This window comes from Balaenoptera ricei, chromosome 12 (assembly GCF_028023285.1).
Source record: "Balaenoptera ricei isolate mBalRic1 chromosome 12, mBalRic1.hap2, whole genome shotgun sequence".
NCBI classification, from domain to species: domain Eukaryota; kingdom Metazoa; phylum Chordata; class Mammalia; order Artiodactyla; family Balaenopteridae; genus Balaenoptera; species Balaenoptera ricei.
In genome coordinates, this window is record NC_082650.1 from 54,594,122 (window position 1) to 54,615,317 (window position 21,196).

At 42.0% G+C, this 21,196-nt stretch overlaps 1 protein-coding gene across 1 annotated transcript in view; it reads left to right on the forward strand.

Annotated features, from left to right (window-relative positions):
- The window catches only part of PREP (prolyl endopeptidase), a 137,621-nt gene that overhangs the window by 77,502 nt on the left and 38,923 nt on the right, over nucleotides 1-21,196 (forward strand). Inside the window, exon 10 of the mRNA XM_059941502.1 lies at nucleotides 501-604. Within this exon, the coding sequence (XP_059797485.1) occupies nucleotides 501-604 (104 nt within the window). The remainder of the gene's footprint in view (nucleotides 1-500; nucleotides 605-21,196) is intronic.

The window sequence follows — 21,196 nt, forward strand, 5'->3', positions numbered from 1 at the left end:
TCAGGTAGCAGGCGCCCCAGAGTTCCCATCAAGAGACCCCTGAATGGCTGTTGACTTTGGGCAAGTCATTTGAGTTTTCCATCTTAATCACTTCTCAGGTAAAATGGCCCTACATGAAGTTTCCCATCGTCTTTGACCTGTTCTCCTAAGTGACCTGGCGTGGGGAAGTCCTGTTAAGTTTCTGCAGTTAGGTTTAACTATTCTCGTAGTCATGGAATGCATTAGAATCTTCTCAAATGAATACCCAGGTGACTGTTGTAAAAAGGAAGGCCGGACACGATGGTGATGATGAAGTGTGAACTGGTGATGATGAAGTGTGAACTGGTGATGACGAAGTGTGAACTGGTGATGATGAAGTCAGGCACTCCGCACGCCTGACCGTTCTGGGCTCTCTTGCCGCAGTGACCTTACACGGCACTGCTGACTGTGCTTTGTGATCTTTGCCCCCCTTGTATCTAGTGAGTTTGTGGACTGAACTTAAGACTTCCACTTCCTTCTAGGTATCATTTATCACTGTGATCTGACCAAAGAGGAACTGGAGCCCAGAGTCTTCCGAGAGGTGACTGTGAAAGGAATCGATGCTTCCGATTACCAGACAGTCCAGGTATGGAGCATTTGATCCTGACAATGTGAGTCAGGAAAATCTGACTTTCAGGCCAGGCCATGCACACCCCGCTTTGTCAGGAGCCGTGGAGGTAATCCACCACAATACGGGCAGTAGATATTTGGGGAACTCCTGCGGTTTCTGGGCATTGAGCCAGGCGCGGTCCCTGCCCTCCTAGAGTTTAAAGGTTCTGCTCCCGGAACTGCTACTCTTTGACAGGAAGCCAGAGTCCCTTGTCTGGGTGATCAAGGCAACACAGTTTGTCTGCTTGCTTGAAAGTGGGTTGTTTTCTGGCTCAGGTCTCGTGGTGTCATAAATAACAACATAGATCCGCTCTACATAAAATACTCAAGTGCTAGGAGTCAGCCTTTTCAGTCTGAAATTCGTCTGTATGTCTGCCTGGCACAGGGTGAGCACGCCATAAAATATTAGAATGGATGAATTAACTGTTTCACTGTCATGGCACCACCAGTTCAGTCTCTGGTCACCATCCTTTCAGGTTAAGAGTCTCCATTTTTGTTTTCTTAGCGCCCCAACCGTACTGAGTCTCCCAGAAGCTGAATCACTTACTAATGGATGATGCAGGATGACTCTGTTCCTTTGCAGTGAGAGCTCACCTGTCAGGCACCAGGTGCTTATCAGGGCTCTCCCACCAGGGGGCTGCACCACACAGACCACAGATTAACAATCAGACTGTTGTTGGTGAAGGAAAGTTAGAAAAAGGAGCACTGATGCCCCCGAGAATGTTTCTGTGAAACTAGGGCATCATTTTACTTTAGTGAATTGCCCTTCACCTGTCTAGGAATAGTCTAGACGATGGGCTAGATCTAGTTCAAAAATAAATAAAACCTTTTTTTATGAATTATGCTTTTTATTTATTTACTTTTGGTTTTTCTTTTTAAACATCTTTATTGGAGTATAATGGCTTTACACTGGTGTGTTAGTTTCTGCTTTATAACATAGTGAATCAGCTATACATATACATACATCCCCATACCTCCTCCCTCTTTCGTTTCCTTCCCACCCTCCCTATCCCACCCCTCTAGGTGGTCACAAAGCACTGAACTGATCTCCCTGTGTTATGCGGCTGCTTCCCACTAGCAATCTATTCTACATTTGGTAGTATATATAAGTCCATGCCACTCTCTCACTTCGTCCCAGCTTACCCTTCCCCCTCCCCAGGTCCTCAAGTTCATTCTCTACGTCTGCGTCTTTATTCCTGTCCTGCCCCTAGGTTCTTCATAACCTTTTTTTTTCTTAGATTCCGTATATATGTGTTAGCACATGTTGTTTGTTTTTCTGTTTCTGACTTACTTCACTCTGTATGACAGACTCTACGTCCTTCCACCTCGCTACAAATAACTTAATTTCGTTTCTTTTTATGGCTGAGTAATATTCTATTGTATATATGTGCCACATCTTCTTTATCCATTCACCTGTCGAGGGACACTTAGGTTGCTTCCATGTCCTGGCTATTGTAAATAGAGTTTCAGTGAACATTGTGGTACATGACTCTTTTTGAATTATGGTTTTCTCAGGGTATATGCCCAGTAGTGGGATTGCTGGGTCGTATGGTAGTTCTATTTTTAGTTTATTAATGAACCTCCATACTGTTCTCCATAGTGGCTGTATCAATTTACATTCCCACCAACAGTGCAAGAGGGTTCCCTTTTCTCCACACCCTCTCCAGCATTTATTGTTTGTAGATTTTTTGATGATGGCCATTCTGACTGCTGTGAGGTGATACCTCACAGTAGTTTTGATTTGCATTTCTCTAATGATTAGTGATGTTGAGCATTCTTTCATGTGTTAGTTCGCATTCTGTATATCTTCTTTGGAGAAATGTCTATTTACGTATGCCCATTTTTGGATAGGGTTGTTTGTTTTTTTGATATTAAGCTGCATGAGCTGCTTGTAAATTTTGGAGATTAATCCTTTGTCAGTTGCTTCATTTGCAAATATTTTCTCCCATTCTGAGGGTTGTCTTTTGGTCTTGTTTATGGTTTCCTTTGCTGTGCAAAAGCTTTGAAGTCTCATTAGGTCCCATTTATTTATTTTTGTTTGTATTTCCATTTCTCTAGGAGGTGAGTCAAAAAGGATCTTGCCGTGATTTATGTCATAGAGTGTTCTGCCTATGTTTTCCTCTAAGAGTTTGATAGTGTCTGGCCTTACGGTTAGGTCTTTAATCCATTTTGAGTTTATTTTTGTGTATGGTGTTAGGGAGTGTTCTAATTTCATTCTTTTACATGTAGCTGTCCAGTTTTCCCAGCACCACTTATTGAAGAGACTGTCTTTTCTCCATTGAATATTCTTGCCTCCTTTATCAAAGATAAGGTGACCACATGTGTGTGGGTTTATCTCTGGGCTTTCTATCCAGTTCCATTGATCTATATTTCTGTTTTTGTGCCAGTACCATACTGTCTTGATTACTGTAGCTTTGTAGTATAGTCTGAAGTCTGGGAGCCTGATGCCTCCAGCTCCGTTTTTCTTTCTTAAGATTGCTTTGGCTGTTCAGGGTCTTTTGTGTCTCCATACAAATTGTGAAATTTTTTGTTCTAGTTCTGTGAAAAATGCCAGTGATAGTTTGATAGGGATTGCATTGAATCTGTAGACTGCTTTGGGTAGTATAATCATTTTCACAGTGTTGATTCTTCCAATCCAAGAACATGGTATATCTCTCCATCTGTTTGTATCATCTTTATTTTCTTTCATCAGTGTCTTATAGTTTTCTGCATACACATCTTTTGTCTCCTTAGGTAGGTTTATTCCTAGGTATTTTAGTCTTTTGTTGCAGTGGTAAATGGGAGTGTTTCCTTAATTTCTCTTTCAGATTTTTCATCATTATTGTATAGGAATGCAAGAGATTTCTGTGCATTAATTTTGTATCCTGCTACTTTACCAAATTCATTGATTAGCTCTAGTAGTTTTCTGGTAGCATCTTTAGGATTCTCTATGTATAGTATCATGTCATCTGCAAACAGTGACAGCTTTACTTCTTTTCTGATTTGGATTCCTTTTATTTCTTTTTCTTCTCTGATTGCTGTGGCTAGAATTTCCAAACCTATGTTGAATAATAATGCTGAGAGTGGGTAACCTTGTCTTATTCCTGATCTTAGTGGAAATGGTTTCAGAGTTTCACCATTGAGAACGATGTTGTCTGTGGGTTTGTCATATATGGCCTTTATTATGTTGAGGAAAGTTCCCTCTATGCCTACTTTCTGGAGAGTTTTTATCATAAATGGGTGTTGAATTTTGTCGAAAGCTTTCTCTGCATCTATTGAGATGATCGTATGGTTTTTCTCCTTGAATTTGTTAATATGGTGTATCACATTGATTGATTTGCATATATTGAAGAATCCTTGCATTCCTGGGATAAACCCCACTTGATCATTGTGTATGGTCCTTTTAACGTGCTGTTGGATTCTGTTTCCTAGTATTTTGTTGAGGATTTTTGCATCTATGTTCATCAGTGATATTGGCCTGTACTTCTCTTTCTTTGTGACATCTTTTTCTGGTTTTGGTATCAGGGTGGTGGTGGCCTCGTACAATGAGTTTGGGAGTGTTCCTCCCTCTGCTATATTTTGGAAGAGTTTGAGAAGGATAGGTGTTAGCTCTTCTCTAAATGTTTGATAGAATTCACCTGTGATCCAGCTGGTGCTGGCCTTTTGTTTGTTGGAAGATTTTTAATCACAGTCTCAATATCACTGCTTGTGATTGGTCTGTTTATATTTTCTATTTCTTCCTGGTTCAGTTTCAGAAGATTGTGCTTTTCTAAGGATTTGTCCATTTCTTCCAGGTTGTCCATTTTATTGGCATAGAGTTGCTTGTAGTAATCTCTAATGATCTTTTGTATTTCTGCAGTGTCAGTTGTTACTTCTCCTTTTTCATTTCTAATTCTATTGATTTGAGTCTTCTCCCTTTTTTTCTTGATGAGTCTGGCTAATGGTTTATCAATGTTGTTTATTTTTTCAAAGAACCAACTTTTAGTTTTATTGATCATTGCTATCGTTTCCTTCATTTCTTTTTCATTTATTTCTGATCTGATCTTTATGATTTCTTTCCTTCTTCTAACTTTGGAGTTTTTTTGTTCTTCTTTCTCTAACTGCTTTAGGTGTAAGGTTAGGTTGTTTATTTGAGATATTTCTTGTTTCTTGAGGTAGGATTGTATTGCTATAAACTTCCCTCTTAGAACTGCTTTTGCTGCATCCCATAGGTTTTGGGTCATCGTGTTTTCATTGTCATTTGTTTCTAGGTATTTTTTGATTCCTCTTTGATTTCTTCAGTGATCTCTTGGTTATTAAATAGTGTGTTGTTTAGCCTCAATGTGTTTGTATTTTTTACAGTTTTTTCCTGTAATTGATACCTAGTCTCATAGTGTTGTGGTCAGAAAAGATACTTGATGTGATTTCAGTTTTCTTAAATTTACCAAGGCTTGATTTGTGACCCAAGATATGATCTATCCTGGAGAATGTTCCAGGAGCACTTGAGAAAAAAGTGTATTCTGTTGTTTTTGGATAGAATGTCCTATAAATATCAATTAAGTCCATCTTTTTTAATGTGTCATTTAAAGCTTGTGTTTCCTTATTTATTTTCATTTTGGATGATCTGTCCATTGGTGAAAGTGGGGTGTTAAAGTCCCCTGCTCTGATTGTGTTACTGTCAATTTCCCTTTTTGTGGCTGTTAGCATTTGCCTTATGTATTGAGGTGCTCCTATGTTGGGTGCATAAATATTTCCAATTGTTATATCTTCTTGGATTGATCCCTTGATCATTATGTAGTGTCCTTCTTTTTCTCTTGTAATAGTCTTTATTTTAAAGTCTATTTTGTGTGATATGAGAATTGGTACTCCAGCTTTCTTTTGATTTCCATTTGCATGGAATATCTTCTTCCATCCCCTCACTTTCAGTCTGTATGTGTCCCTAGGTCTGAAATGGGTCTCTTGTAGACAACATATGGGGTATGTATGGGTCTTGTTTTTGTATCCATTCAACCAGTCTATGTCTTTTGGTGCGAGCATTTAATCTATTTACATTTAAGGTAATTATTGATATGTATGTTCCTGTTACCATTTTCTTAATCGTTTTGGGTTTGTTATTGTAGGTCTTTTCCTTCTCTTGTGTATCCTGCCTAGAGAAGTTCCTTTAGCATTTGTTGTAAAGCTGGTTTGGTGGTGCTGAATTCTCTTAGCTTTTGCTTGTCTGTAAAGGTTTTAATTTCTCCATCAAATCTGAATGAGATCCTTGCTGGGTAGAATAATCTTGGTTGTAGGTTCTGCCCTTTCATCACTTTAAATATGTCCTGCCACTCCCTTCTGGCTTGCACAGTTTCTGCTGAAAGATCACCTGTTAACCTTATGGGGATTCCCTTGTATGTTATTTGTTGTTTTTCCCTTGTTGCTTTTAATATTTATTCTTTGTATTTAATTTTTGATAGTTTGATTAATATGTGTATTGGCATGTTTCTCCTTGGATTTATCCTGTATGGGACTCTGTGCTTCCTGGACTTGATTGACTATTTTGTTACCCATGTTAGGGAAATTTTCAACTAAAGTCTCTTCAAATATTTTCTCAGTCCTTTTCTTGTTCTCTTCTTCTTCTGGGACTCCTATAATTCGAATGTTGGTACATTTAATGTTGTCCCAGAAGTCTCTGAGACTTTCCTCAATTCTTTCTGTTCTTTTTTCTGTATTTTGCTCTGCAGTAGTTATTTCCACTATTTTATCTTCCAGGTCACTTATCCGTTCTTCTGCCTCAGTTATTCTGCTATTGATTCCTTCTAGAGAATTTTTAATTTCATTTATTGTGTTGTTCATCATTGTTTGTTTGTTCTTTAGTTCTTCTAGGTCCTAGTTAAACGTTTCTTGTATTTTCTCCATTCTGTTTCCAAGATTTGGGATCATCTTTACTATCATTACTCTGAATTCTTTTTCAGGTAGACTGCCTATTTCCTCTTCATTTGTTTGGTCTGCTGGGTTTTTACCTTGCTCCTTCATCTGCTGTGTGTTTCTCTGTCTTCTCCTTTTGCTTAACTTACTGTGTTTGGGGTCTCCTTTTCGCAGGCTGCAGGTTTGTAGTTCCCGTTGTTTTTGGCGTCTTCCCCCAGTGGCTGAGGTTGGTTCATTGGGTTGTGTAGGCTTCCTGGTGGAGGGGACTGGTGCCTGTGTTCTGGAGGATGAGGCTGGATCTTGTCTTTCTGGTGGGCAGGTCCACGTCCGGTGGTGTGTTTTGGGGTGTCTGTGACCTTATTATGATTTTAGGCAGCCTCTCTGCTAATGGGTGGGGTTGTGTTCCTGTCTTGCTAGTTGTTTGGTATAGGGTGTCCAGCACTGCAGCTTGCTTGTCGTTGAGTGGAGCTGGGTCTTAGCGTTGAGATGGAGATCTCTGGGAGAGTTTTTGCCGTTTGATATTACGTGGAGCCGGGAGGTCTCTGGTGGACCAATGTCTTGAACTCGGCTCTCCCACCTCAGAGGCACAGGCCTGAGACTCAGCCAGAGCACCAAGACCCTGGCAGCCACATGGCTCAGAAGAAAAGGGAGAAAAAAGAAAGAAAGATAGAAAAAAATAAAATAAAATAATGTTATTAAAATAAAAAGTAATTATTAGAAATAAAAAAAATTTAAAAGTAATAAAAAGAAGAAAGAAAGAAGAGAGGAAGCAAACCAAAAAACAAATCCACCAATGATAACAAACACTAAAAACTATACTAAAAAAAAAAAACAGAAACCTAGGACAAATGGTAAAAGCAAAGCTATACAGACAAAATCACACACAGAGGCATATACATACGCACTCACAAAACGAGAAAAAGGAAAAATATATATATATCGTTGCTCCCAAAGTCCACCTCCTCAATTTGGGACGATTCGTTGTCTATTCAGGTATTCCACAGATGCAGGTACATCAAGTTGATTGTGGACATTTAATCCGCTGCTCCTGAGGCTGCTAGGAGAGATTTCCCTTTCTCTTCTTTGTTCGCACAGCTCCTGGGGTTCGGCTTTGGATTGGCCCCACCTCTGTGTGTAGGTCGCCTGAGGGCGTCTGTTCCCACCCAGACAAGATGGGGTTAAAGGAGCAGCTGATTTGGGGGCTCTGGCTCACTCAGGCCGGGGGGAGGGAGGGGTACGGTGTGTGGGGCGAGCCTGCGGTGGCAGAGGCCGATGTGACGTTGCAGCAGCCTGAGGCACGCCGTGTGTTCTCCCAGGGAAGTTGTCCCTGGATCACGGGACCCTGGCCGTGGCGGGCTGCACAGGCTCCTGGGAGGGGCGGTGTGGAGAGTGACCTGTGCTCGCACACAGGCTTCTTGGTGGCTGCAGTAGCAGCCTTAGCGTCTCATGCTCGTTTCTGGGGTCCGCGCTGATAGCCGCAGCTCGCGCCCGTCTCTGGAGCTCGTTTAGGCGGTGCTCTGAATCCCCTCTCCTCGTGCACCCCGAAACAGTGGTCTCTTGCCTCTTAGGCAGGTCCAGGCTTTTTCCAGGTGAATAAAACTTTGTTTACAAAACCAATGGCAGACTGGATCTGGCCGCGGGCTGCAGTTTGCCAACCCCTCTTCTATATCAGAGGTCAACATACTGGCCTCCGGTTTTATTGGAGAGCAGCCACACCCGTTTGTTCACATGGTGTCTGTGGGTGCCTTAGTGCTTTAACTGTGCAGCAGAGACTGCCTGGCCCACAGAGGCTAAAGCACTTAGTATTTGGCCCTCTAAGACAAAGTTTTCTGATCCTTAGTCTGTATAAATAGTATTTATAAAATCAGAGTGTTCTCAGTAGACATACAGGGGCTTTGTCTTGAAGCTCTGTCGGGCCTGAAATCTACATGTACTTCTTGGGTGCCATTGGGTGAATCATTTAACTTTTCTGCCACAATTTTTTCAGCTGTAAAACAGAGTGCATATTTTGCAGCCTTCCTGCAGGATTATATGAGATGATATATACAGGCATACCTTGTTTTATTGTGCTTCGCTTTATTGCACTTTGCAGATACTGTGTTTTTTTAACAGATTGAAGGTTTGTGGCAACCCTGTGTCGAGCAAATCTGTGTTGGTGCCATTTTTCCGACAGCATTTGTCCACTTCATGTCTCTGTGTCGTATTTTGGTAATTCTTGCAAAATTTCAAACTTTTTCATTTTTATTATTAAATTTGTTGTGATCTGTGATCAGTGATCTTTGATGTTACTATTGCCAAAAAGATTATGACTCACTGAAGGCTCAGGTGATGGTTAGCATTTTCCAGCAATAAAGTGTTCTTTAAGATATGTACATTGTTTTTTTAGACTTCATGCTGTTGCACACTGAATAGACTACAGTATAGCGCAAATGTAACTTTTCTTTGCACTGGGAAACCAGAAAATTCATGTGACTGGCTTTATTCTGATACTTGGTTTATTGTAGTGGTCTGGAACTGAACCTGCAATACCTCCAAGGTATGCGCATATTAAGTGTCTGGCACATAGAATATAATCAGTGTTAGAAATAAATTCAGCAGACTTTTTGTTTTCCATAGCTATTTTGGCTTCTTTCATTTTCAGGGTGAGCCATTGCCTGTAGAGGTATCTTTTAGGGGCCAGTAGCCCCTGTCTGGTGCTTATATGGTTCGTTAATTCACCATAGTCCTGCATTAGACTTTTAAAATCACTCGTAGGCTGTCATTCTTTGCTGTTTTCCGTTTTCTCCACGTGTAAAAAATATGTCCCTATCAGCTGTAACATTTGGCCTTCTCAGGGACTACTTCTAGTCTTGCCTGGGGGCATCCTCAGGCGTGTGTGTGTGTGTGTGTGTGTGTGTGTGTGTGTGTGTGTGTGTGTGAGTGATGCACGCCACTGCCTCTCCCATCAGTAATGCAAAGGACGCCCAGGCAGCAACCAGTGACTGTCCCTGCCTTCTGCCCTCAAGGGTACAGCCTTGGCTGCCCTAGGACTGGGCAGAGTTGCCCATGAGAGACAACCCCCATCCCACCCCCCATCTTCTTCTCATGTCTACTGTGCAGCCCCTAAGGTGTATATTTTCAAAAAACATTATTCTCATTTTTTTCTGCTTCCCACAATTCCTGCCAAAGTGAGTAATTACCTTTGGAGTTTGGGGCAGGGAGAGGGACCTGTAATCATGACAGCTTCCAGGGAAGCAGCCTCTTCTAGGGAAGTGACTTTTATTTCTCAGTGAGGATGGTGGAGTTGGTTTTCCTATCAGGTAGCTGTTTTTTTCTGTTCTTCACAGATGATACACCAAGAAACTAGTTACAACCTAATATGTATTGTTTTCATTTATAAATGAAAAGGTAAAACTTTACAGTTGAGCACGTACTTGTGTGGAGTAGAAATCCCTCAGCCATGTGCATAGCAGCCTGAAATTTCCAGATTAAACTGGGGAGGAAGCGTGCTTGGGTGATGCCAGTTGCTATGCCGTTGGAAAACTCACTGAACTCTTCTGTGTCTGGCTCTCCACTTTTCTGACGTTGAGCTACTGAAATGCTTACAACCTTTTATTTGTACTGCTGCAATAGGAGGAAAAAAAGATTAAAAGATTCACGGTAAATATTTAAGGAAATAGTAACTGAGTAACTGGACAGAACACATTGGTTTTACAGATCTTAAGGAGGTATGCCTGGGGGCAGAATATAGCCTCTCTAGTATAATGGCAAGAGAAGATTTTAATCGGTTGATTATATACATCACACATATTGCACTGAGTTATTTAAATAGAATTCTTTCTTTGTGTAAAGGTGCCTTTGGAATGTACCGTGATGTCACAACACCGTAGACTTAAAATCCACTTTGCAGTGGTTTAGCTCAGGTGTACACAGCTGAGCTTTGACAGGAAATGCGAGCGTGACAGATGTGCTCACAGTTTGATCAGGCTGTCAGTGGTGTTGCCAACAATGACCAAACTGTAAAAGCAGACCCGAGAGCGGGATTTGTGCATGAACGGCAAAATTCCTTATAGTATGTAATAGAAACCACAGCATTTTGGGGGGAAAAAAAAAGATACTGTTTTTGTTTTCAGTTACTTCAGGGTAATGCTGCTTTGGATTTCGCTTGACTCTGGTGTTTATATTTATTCTGTAATTGATTTTAAAATAAAATCCCCTGGGCTAGTCGTCATTCCTTCTCACATTCTGTGAGGCACATTATCGTTTTGAGGCAAATACTGCAGCACAGATTACCCTGCATGGTTAGGCAGTGCGATTAATGGTGGTCACAGGCATGAACATCTACCTGGTGGTATAGCTGGTCAGGTGGACCAAGCCAAGGAGGGAAAAAGAGGAGGGTCGAAGAAACACATGGCTAAATAAGCCACAGAGGGCTGTTCTTTCATTCAGGACCCAGAGCATCTTGAATGGTGGCGGGGTAGGGGGTGGGCGTGGTCTAGATTGCTGACGGACACAGAACAGAGCTACCGTCTGTGTAGTCTTTATCCAGTCCTGACTACAGCTGTGGGTAGAAAATTGATCTGTATCGGAAATACAATTTTGAAAATCTGATCCTGGAAAAACTGTTTCTCTTGCGATCTGGGGTACACATAAGAATTTAGTTTTGGATAGGTTTATCAAATCTGCAATTGACTGATCTTTTTCCTCCTTTTATTGTGAATGACATGACCACATAATATTGGTTAGAACATCTGTGCCCGTGTCTTTAAAAAGAAATTGAAATACTGAGCATTAGAAATTACATTAATAACACAGGTTTGGTGATAAGTGATTTACCTGAAAAATCTGTCTACATTTATAATCAGTAATATGTTTCATTTTAAACAGAAGCGAAGAAATAGAGAAATTTAGTCTGTCAACAAATATTTATGATGTGACATGAAATGCCAGGCGGTACTCTTTGAATACAGAGACGTTCCAGACAGAGGCACTGTCCCTGGGAAATTTATAGTCAGTCTGGAAAGTTGAGACACAGAGATCTGAAAGGTCAGACACCCCCAAGGATGTTATCCCAGTGATCAAGGGAAAGGTGAAAGCTTCCATCAGCACGGCCATGTCCTGGTCAGGGTCATGGAGGGAGTCTTCACAAGAGAGGTGGAAACTGGGCAGGGCTTTGAGGGATGGCTGCTTCCGTAATTCCCAGGTCCTTACTGGGACTCCTGAAGAGTTTTACCACAACCCTTCATTCAGAGACTGCCTCTGCCTTTTTGTAGCAGTATTTTCATAATTTCACAGGAAGTTCGAGAAGAAAGGAATCATGCCCTCAACATCCTATGCAGGTAGGGTTGCCTTTGGCAGCTGTCTTTTGCGGATGGAATAGTGTTTGCACTGTGGTTGAACGTGGCATGACAAAGGATGTAGTGTAGCAGAAATGCAGTTTTTGGTTTCTCATTGTCTCATTTCTGTTCAGCCAGCTGAGAGATTGGATTTTCTCCTCCCAAAATGAAAGACAAAATTTACAGACCTGAAAAAGAACAGTGTACTCTGAATCAACTCCCTTAACAACAGTTTCCACATTTTATAAAAGAATACATTAGAAGGAAGATTCAGTTTTATGGGGCGTTAGCAAACCTAAGGCAATAGAGTACAGAAATAGTAAGAATTATAAGTATTTAACATGGATTTTAGTATCTTGATTCCTGTCCTCTTAAACTGAGGAATTTTACCTTCTGAGGTTTACCTGCGGTAATGCATGTGAGACATCAAGAACATCCCAAAGGCTGTCTGCATTGTAGCCGACCAGAAATGCTAAAATTAGATGATTCTTTGGGTTTACCAAGATGCCTTGGGGTAGAAGGAGTGGCATTTGTTTTCTTTAGGTTTTTTTCTAACCTTGGCGATATCTAATTTGTAGTTGCTAGTATGCGGGCTTTGCCATTCAGAGAACATGTTCTCAGAACGTTAATTAGTGTTTTAATACTCATTAACTTCTGTGCTGAGGGCAGGGCACGTGCAATGTTTGACTCATCCACACCCTTGGTGAGCTGACTATTGAACTAACGGTAATGTTTTTCTGTAGCGCTGTGTTCTCACAGTTAGGAATAGGTCAGAAATCTTCAGAACATGTGAGTGAAGAGTGAATGGGGGAATGTTTTCAAAAAGAACGTTTTGAGAGGATACAGTGCTTGCATATGATTAGGAAATGGCCTTAAACTGAATCAGCTGTTCTTGACGATTTTGTGCCTAAGCTTTCATGTTATTTTTTATAGTACGCTTCGCAGTGACATATTCTTGCATAAACAGATTCCTGCCTTTCTTTAGAATTCTCTTTGTCGCCCAGCCATCCTAGCTTGATAGCATAATATTCATATTCAGAGGGCATATGTTTGTATCTGTTTCCTCTTTAGATAGCAGCTGTGTTAAAATAATTTGACTGTAAAAGATGATAAGAAAGAGTCTTGGTTTTCTTGCTATCTTATAACAGAGAAATAGGTTATGGGGCCCAAGTGCGTGGTTGGTGCAGTTTCCATACCATAAATAAATCCTCTTCCATGTTTTGAAAAAGGACATTGCTTGGCAGCAACCTGAGAATATGTAACCCACTTAGAGTAAAAATCACAAGGTGGCCTTGAGAATTGAGCAACCGAATCCCCATAACGATAGGCCTGGGGAGATTCCTTGAGCCTCCTGCGGGCTTCCTTGTTGCAAGGTGGAAAACAGCTTGAGGCACTTAAATAGTGCCCACTTAAGTATATTCAATTTTTGTTTAAATTTTTCCAAGAGTCATGGCTTTTGAAATCCATAAAAGCTGCGGGTTGCTGAGCTTTGCTGATACTGAGGTCAGTAGATTTCAGATTACTCACAGCTAACAACTAGCTCCAGCTCCTTGCTAGAAAACTATCCTGGGAAAAAGAAAGTTCTATTTCATTATCCTATAAAAACAAAGTAGAAAGTCACTCCCCTCTTATTAGTACTGAAAGAGTAGTGTAGTTGTCATCTATGAATAGTATGTGCTAATGGTGCTTATCTTTTGCCATTTTAATAATTATTTCTGTTTTTAGAAATGAGTCTGAATCTCAAGGTGTGTTATTCAGATTAGATTAGATTTCTCCTGTGAGCAACAGGAGAAAAAGTCAAAAATAACCATGGCTTAAAGGAAAGAGATGTTTATTTTTCCCTCTCACTTAAAAGAAGTGCAGGGGAAATCAGTCCAGGAACGACTTGGTGTCTAAGGTGTAAGAAATCCAAGCTCCTTCTCTCTTGCTGCTTTATCCATACATGGCTTACGTTCCCGCCATCACTTCATGGTCCTAGAAGGCTGCAGGGGTTCCAGCCATTTTATATCCACTTTCCAGCCAGCATGAAGGCAGCAATAGGGAAGAAGAGGGAAGGGCGGATGTTTGCCCTGTTTGCCAGAGGTGACGTGTATTATGTCTGCTTTCACTTTATTGGCGAAAACGTACTCACGTGGCCACACTTGGCAGAAGGAGGTTTAGAGATGTAGTGCTGATGCCATCCACTCAGCACAGGAGTTAATGAGTATTAAAACACTAATTAATGTTCTGAGAACATGTTCTCTGAATGGCAAAACCTGTATACTAGCAACTACAAATTAGATGTAGTTTTATTCCCAGAAAAAATGTACCAGCTTAAAATTAGGGCCTTATTATCAAGGAAATGCGAATGGATATTGGCGGACAACTAGCGATCTGCCACACAAAGCAAAACAGGCCCTCAGCAAAAACTTGGTGGGGACCCTGAAACCAAGGAATCCAAACGCCACCTGGTGGCCAGGTTTCTAAATCTCGGTTTCCCATTGGAAAAACTAAGACTCCAAAAAAGTTGAATTTTCAAATATTATCATTGTGAACAGTAGAAGTCACACACTACAAAGATAGAAGCACCCTGTAAAGAGGCTCTCCTGTCCCAAGAAGAAGGACATTTAATATCGCCTCTAGGACATGAGTATTCGCTGTTCCTGAACGCTTGTCCTGACTTTAGTAGAAGTGATGCAAGAGTATATGAGACTATCTGAACATTAAAATCAAGATGAACTGAGAGGCTATCTCTGCCATGATGAGGAGGCCAGGTAAGCAGTGTCCAGATGGCTCTCCAGGTGTTTTGTTCTGTGCTGGAGTCATCTTCCTGCCTGGGGTACCAACTCCCAACCACCCCCCCTGCCCTTTCCCTGCAGAGGATGTGGACACAGGCCATCCTCAAGAGCCTGCTTTTTGGAACGGAAGCATGGCACGAATCAGCCTTTGGGCAGGTGTTAGGTCCCGAATTTCATAGCCGCCTCTTGCTTTTTTCCAAATGGTGTGTTTTTCCACTAATGGTTTTGGGCTCTGGACAAATTGCACATACATTAGGGTTCGTCTGTTTGAACCCTCTCATTTTAAAGATGAGGAAACTAAAGCTCAGTCTGCTCAGTGTTTTAACAAAGGTCACACCATCAATAATTGACAGAGCCAAGACTAGAACACAGAACTCCAGAGCTGTGCTAATCCTGTGCATTTTGTTATGAGGATAAGTTATTTGCTCTCTCTATCCTCGGTTGGGATTTGGTTTTCGTTTTTGTTTTTTCCACCTTTAAAATAAACAAATTAGCCTAAAAGCCTCTAAATCCCTAAGCTTCCTTACCTCTAAAAGTATGTTTCTACATCAGGTAAAGATCTAGTGAGTACTTTGTAGAATTTTACGGGACCTATTAAATAATAAAAATACTCTCTCTGTGAAAGGAGAGGCAGGAAGGGCCCATAAATTCATTTTTAATGACTTATAAATATTGTTATGATTTATTTAAATATTCACTTCCAGTCTCCTTGCTGCATTTTAATGGAGGTCCTCATTGCATTATCCATTTATTTATGTCATATATATTATACACATAAACATTTATACATTTATGTTTTAATGTATTAAAATATACAGAGGGGCTTTATTTAAGTCTTAAATGTTGGTCACCACGTGGCAACCTGAAACTCCATTTAAAGTCTGTTCAGAAGTAAAATCTTAAGTATTTATGTTTTTGCTTTTGTCATCTTTGCTGGACTTCCCCCAAGATATTATTCAAGGGTTGGCAGTAATGCTAATTCTGGCACTCGGTTGCCTCTGATTCAAAATCAGAAGAATATTCACAGATTTATTTTGGAAACTCTAGCCCGAGATGTTTGCTTCTTATGCAGTGAGCCTGGAAAGCAACTTCAGTGCCCAGAGCAGGAGACCTGCTCTATGGCTTTTTCTTCGAGAGGGGTATCCATTCCAGTGTCTGTCTGCAGATTTCTGCCTTCTTCATCGGTGAAGTTAGACAAAGAGTTAATAGAATTGGGAGGGTGTCTAGAAATCTGATAATTGTTCAGATTTCCTCTGCATTGAGAAGGCTCAGCAGGAGAGAGTTGGGGCTTATCTTTCTCCGGCTTTTCTGTGACAATATCACTGCTAGCCCCAGGGTGCATTTTATGTAGGTTGCCAGCTAGACAAGTGTTCTTTGGCTTCCTGCTCTGCTCAACCTTTAGGGCAAAAGGAGAGAAGAGACCATAGTGTGGGCTCTTCACCTGCCACACAGTTTCCTCCCTGCCTTCTGCCTTTTCCTGGAGCTGCACGGATGGTCAGTGGTTGATGGCAGGAATACCAAGCCCTGTGGATAGTCCGTAACCTCCCTGGAGGAAAAGCCATTTCTGGCCTACCACTGGTCTGTGAAGAAGGGAGGAAATTTTCCCTAAGTATAATCTTTTGATGTGGATCAAGTGTGCCCTGACATGGGTTTAGTGAAGCAGACTTGATCCTTCACTGTGCACTCCCAATGCTGACTCCATGTAAGGAGTAGATTAGAAATGTTGTAACAATGATAAGCGTGATGGTGCAGTATCGCGAAGTGGAAGGCATCACGAGGGTATTAAGCAGGGACACACGCAGGCTCCTGGTCATTGTCAGTGTCAAGTGTGAGCTCCTCTACCAACTCTTGGTGCCATCCTTCATCCAGCCCACAAAGGTACCGCCTCACCACCCTGAGTCCCCACCCCAAACACTGCACACCACCCAGGCTCAGCTCCTAAACGACCCTTGACCACCATTCCCAGACCCGCCTCTGCCTGGCTCTCCTTCCTCTGTGCTCCGTGCTGGCACTGCTTGTCTTCTTTACTTCGTTCTCTGAAACGCTACACATCTTTTGAGTATTCAGCCAAGTCCCAGCTCCTGCATAGATGCCTCTTCTTGTTCCTGCCCTTGGGAACTCAGTCAAAAGCAAAACACAGGGAGAGGGGATATTCAGCTGGTGCCTGAAAACATAGCATGGGTGTGTACACATAATATGCCAGCCTCCATACCAGGGTTCTCTGCATTATCTCATTGCTTTAGAGAAGAACCATCCCTGGAGAGCTATACTCTTGTGATCTCAGTTTTCTGGATGAGGAGCCTATGGTGTAGGGAAGTTAGATGAGTTGCCCCAAGTCACACGGTGGCATAACCGGTGCGTAAGCCAGGTCTCCGATTCTGCAGTGCTCTTGAGCATCTGAGCAGCTGTGCCCACCTCCCTGATCAGGCTGCCACAACTCAGCAGTCAAGCACCCTGAGGTCGGTAGTTCTAGGTCTCCATGTAGAAATCAACATAAGACATTGTGGTTTTATTAAGACTGTAGAGAAAGCTTCATCACTGACCTTGGTTAATGTCTCAAAAGAAAGAACTGTAAATCATCTACTCAGGCTGTATTGATAAAGGCAGCCCAGATTCTTATGCATTTAAAATCATCTGCTACTCAAGTCTGCTAAGTAGTGGATGATGCCTTGTGTCCTCCTTGCCTCCAGCTGCCTTCGTTTGTATACATATGTGTATAAACATAAATATTAATCTGCATACAGACATGTTTTTAACAGAATATACTCTTTGATCCCAGTTAAGGTAGTGGGAATTCTGAAAGTGAATCTCAAACAGAAAACCATCGAGGGTGCAAGTAAAAATCATTATATACATGCTGCCTACATCTGGACCCTCCGCTTCTGTGTGTTTTGCAAAGGATATGTCTAGTTCAACTGTAAAATTTAATGTGAATATAGCTAATGTAAATATTTGGAAGAGATTAGAGAAAAGTATAAATGCTCTGAACTGTGGCTGGTGTGTTTGAGAATGTGCAGGTCTGGCTGTGTTGGAAGCACCGACTTTGATACGTTGCTCAGAATCTTCAGAGATAGGAAGGACAGGCGAGTGTTACGGGGCATTGCCAGAGCTGCCTCCACTCACCCATCTAGACTTTGACACCTTGTTCAAGTTCATTTACGACTGCCAGCTGGTCTCCTTCTCCTCCTCACCTTGCATCAGAAATTCTTGGTCTGCATTGATTGGTGGAGGTGGGATGGGGAAGAACCACTGCATTTATGCAGTCCCTGTACGTATTAAAAATGTACTTTGTGCCAAGCGTTGGGCTAGACACTGGGAATGTAGCAGTGACCTAGAGAGACGTGGTCTTTGCTCTTATGAGGAATATGGGCAAAAGCAAGTGAACAGAAAATAAATGTGACCATTACAAGTTGGAACGAGGGCTGTGAATGAAGTAAACAATGACTGTTGCTGGGAATGACAGAGGGGCCCAGTGTGAATTGGGCCAGTCGTCAACAAAAGTTCCCTTGAGATTTCATTTAAGTGGAAACTTAAAAGCTAAGAGGGAACCAACCATGTGAAAATGAGGGAAGAAGAGCCCAGCAGGTTAGACCAAAGGCCCCAAGTACAAAGCGCTTGGCTTCAGAGAGGACCGGAGAGAAGACTGGGGAATGGTGAATGGAGGAGGATGGGGGATGGGTGGGGGGGATGGCAGGGTTTTGTGGCCATGTTAGGAGCTGTTTGGGATCCCAAGTGTGGTGGGAGTCCCTACAGGGTCTTTACTGGAAAGTGACATGTTCTGATTTAAGAAAACCATCGTCCGTTTGTGGAGAATAGATTTAAAGGGCAAAGTGTGGACATGGAGAGAGCTGATATACATCTATAACAACAGACCAGGTAAGAGATAAGGTGGCCTGGATTAAAGTGTAGCCTTTGGACATGGGGAAAAGTGTGTTTGGAATACACCTGGGAGGTAGAGTCAGCAGGATAGAGTAAGGGATTGAACGTGCAGGGGAGAGGGGAAGGGACACATCAAGGATGACTCTGAGATTTTGAATCTGAGTAGCTGGTATCATGTATCAAGTTGTCAGCAGTGGGTTGGGGAGGATGGGTTTGAGAGGAAAAATGTTTTGGACCTGTCGAGTTTGTGGTGCCTGTTACATTTTCATCCAGGCAATGATGTCAAGTATGGAGTTAGATATTTGGGTCTTATGGTCTAAGGGTTGGAGTCATAAATGTGGGCATCTTCAGCATGAGTGTGCTATTTAAATCCAGGGGCAGGAACAGAGTCACATGGAGGAACATGTAAGAGTGGAGAAGGCTCAAGGCTGAGCTCTGAGGAGCCCCACATCTAGGGGTTAGTTGGAAGAGGAAGAGCCAGCAAAGAGCTGGAGAAGCAGCAGCCAGAGAGATGCAAGGAAAACCAGCAAACCGCAGGCTGGGTAGACCAGCAAGCCAAGAACGGTGTATGAAAAGGAGGGAGTGGCAGGTGACACTGAGTGTTGGTCAATAAGGAAGAAAGAGGAGTTCGTGGATTTGACAAGGTGGGTTCATTGATGATCTTGACAAGAACACTTGCAGTGAGCAGTGGTGGCTGAACAGGGTATACTGAGAAAGAGGAGAGAGGGTGTAGATGGTGTTCATATATAGACGGTCCCCGGCTTACGAAGGTTCGACTTGTGATGGTTCAACTATATGACGGTGTGAAAGAGATACACATTCAGTAAAAACTGTACTTCGAATTTTGAATTTTGAGCTTTTCCTGGGCTAGCAACGTGCAGTAAGATACTTTCTCATGATGCTGGGCGGCGGCATTGAACCTCAGCTCCCAGGCAGCTGTGTGATCAAGGGGGTAAACGACTGATACACTTACAACCATTCTCTTCCCACACAACCATTCTGTTTTCCACTTTCAGTACAGTAGCCAATAAATTACATGAGTTACTCAATACTTTATTATAAAATAGGCTTTGTGTTGGACGATTTTGCCCTAGTGTAGGCTAATGTAAGTGCTCTGAGCACATTTAAGGTAGGTCAGGCTAAGCTATGATGTTCGGTGGGTTAGGTGTATTAAATGCATTTTGACTTAGATATTTTCAACTTATGATGGGTTTATCAGGATGTAGCCCCATTGTAAGTTGAAAAAGACTTAAGTATTGTTTTCTTATGGGTGGGTGTTATTGAGGGATTGGGGGATTAGCTTTGCTCTCATATATTATTTTGTATTGCCTTATTTTCCTAATTGCAACAATCTTCTATTAATGGTGTAATCTGAAAGGCTTACATTTTAATTGATTAAAAAATTTTTTTAGAAAAAATAATCCCCCATTGGTTAACTGAACATCTCTGACTTTTAACAGCTGTGGTTTATACTTCACACTCTCTTCCTCCTTCTCCAGACTACTTTTCAAATTTGTCATTTTCTTCCTGTAGAATAATTTATATAGCTGTGCTAAAAAAGCAAATCAATCCAAAAAATTTTATAAGACATTTACAAATGGAGCCTTCCATAGCTTTCATGGCCGTGAGTTCAGGATCAGGGAGAAGGTATGAGAGAAGAGGAAATGGAGAACCATGTGTACACAGTCTTTTGAGAAGTCCAGTGGCATGTTATTAAGGTGGGAGAAACCAGATTGTTTTAGGGTGTCGATGGGTTGGTTCCAGAAGGAAGGGAACCACCATAGGAGCTGAGTTCTTGAGAAGGTGAGGGAATCTCAAGCCCTGGTGGAGGGACTGGCCTTCAGATAAGCAGGGACGTCTCCTCCATTCCACCAGGAGGGAAGGAAGAGAATATGTGTGCGAGAGTGCCTGGGGGCCTCAGAGTGGCATCTCCAAGTACTGGCTCCCCACTTTACTTCTGTGAAACTCCCTAGGCCCTGAATTCTCTGTCTGCTCGCCTTTTTTTTTTTTTTCTCCAAACAATTTTTGAGTTTCAACTCAAAATCAAAAAGTAGTTTTGAAAAAAAAAAATGCTCATGAAGAACCTAGGGGTAGGACAGGAATAAAGATGCAGATGTAGAGAATGGACTTGGGGACAAGGGAAAGGGGAAGGGTAAGCTGGGATGAAGTGAGAGAGTGGCATGGACATATATACACTACCAACTGTAAAATAGATAGCTAGTGGGAAGCAGCCGCATAGCACAGGGAGATCAGCTCCGTGCTTTGTGACCACCTAGAGGGGTGGGATAGGGAGGGTGGGAGGGAGGGAGACGCAAGAGGGAGGAGATATGGGGACATATGTATATGTATAACTGATTCACTTTGTTATAAAGCAGAAACTAACACACCATTGTAAAGCAGTTATACTCCAATAAAAATGTTAAAAAAAAAGTAGTTTTGAAATTTTGAAATACATACATTTTGTTATGTACTCAGTTTAGGAGTGGGAAGACTCAAATATTGAGTGTTAGGATTTTCTACTCACTACGAATGGCTTCCTTCCTAATTGCTCTTTTCTATCAGTCAGGATAGGCTAGGCCATTGCAGTTAACAGGCACCTCTAAAATCTCAGGAAAGCTTGTATCTCATGCTGTCTGTGGGCCATCAGCCTGGGCTCCCTCTAGGCCCTGCCCAAGGAGCCTCTCCACCCAAGCATGGCCTGTCCCTGTGCTGCAGAGGGAAAGTGTATCACGCACC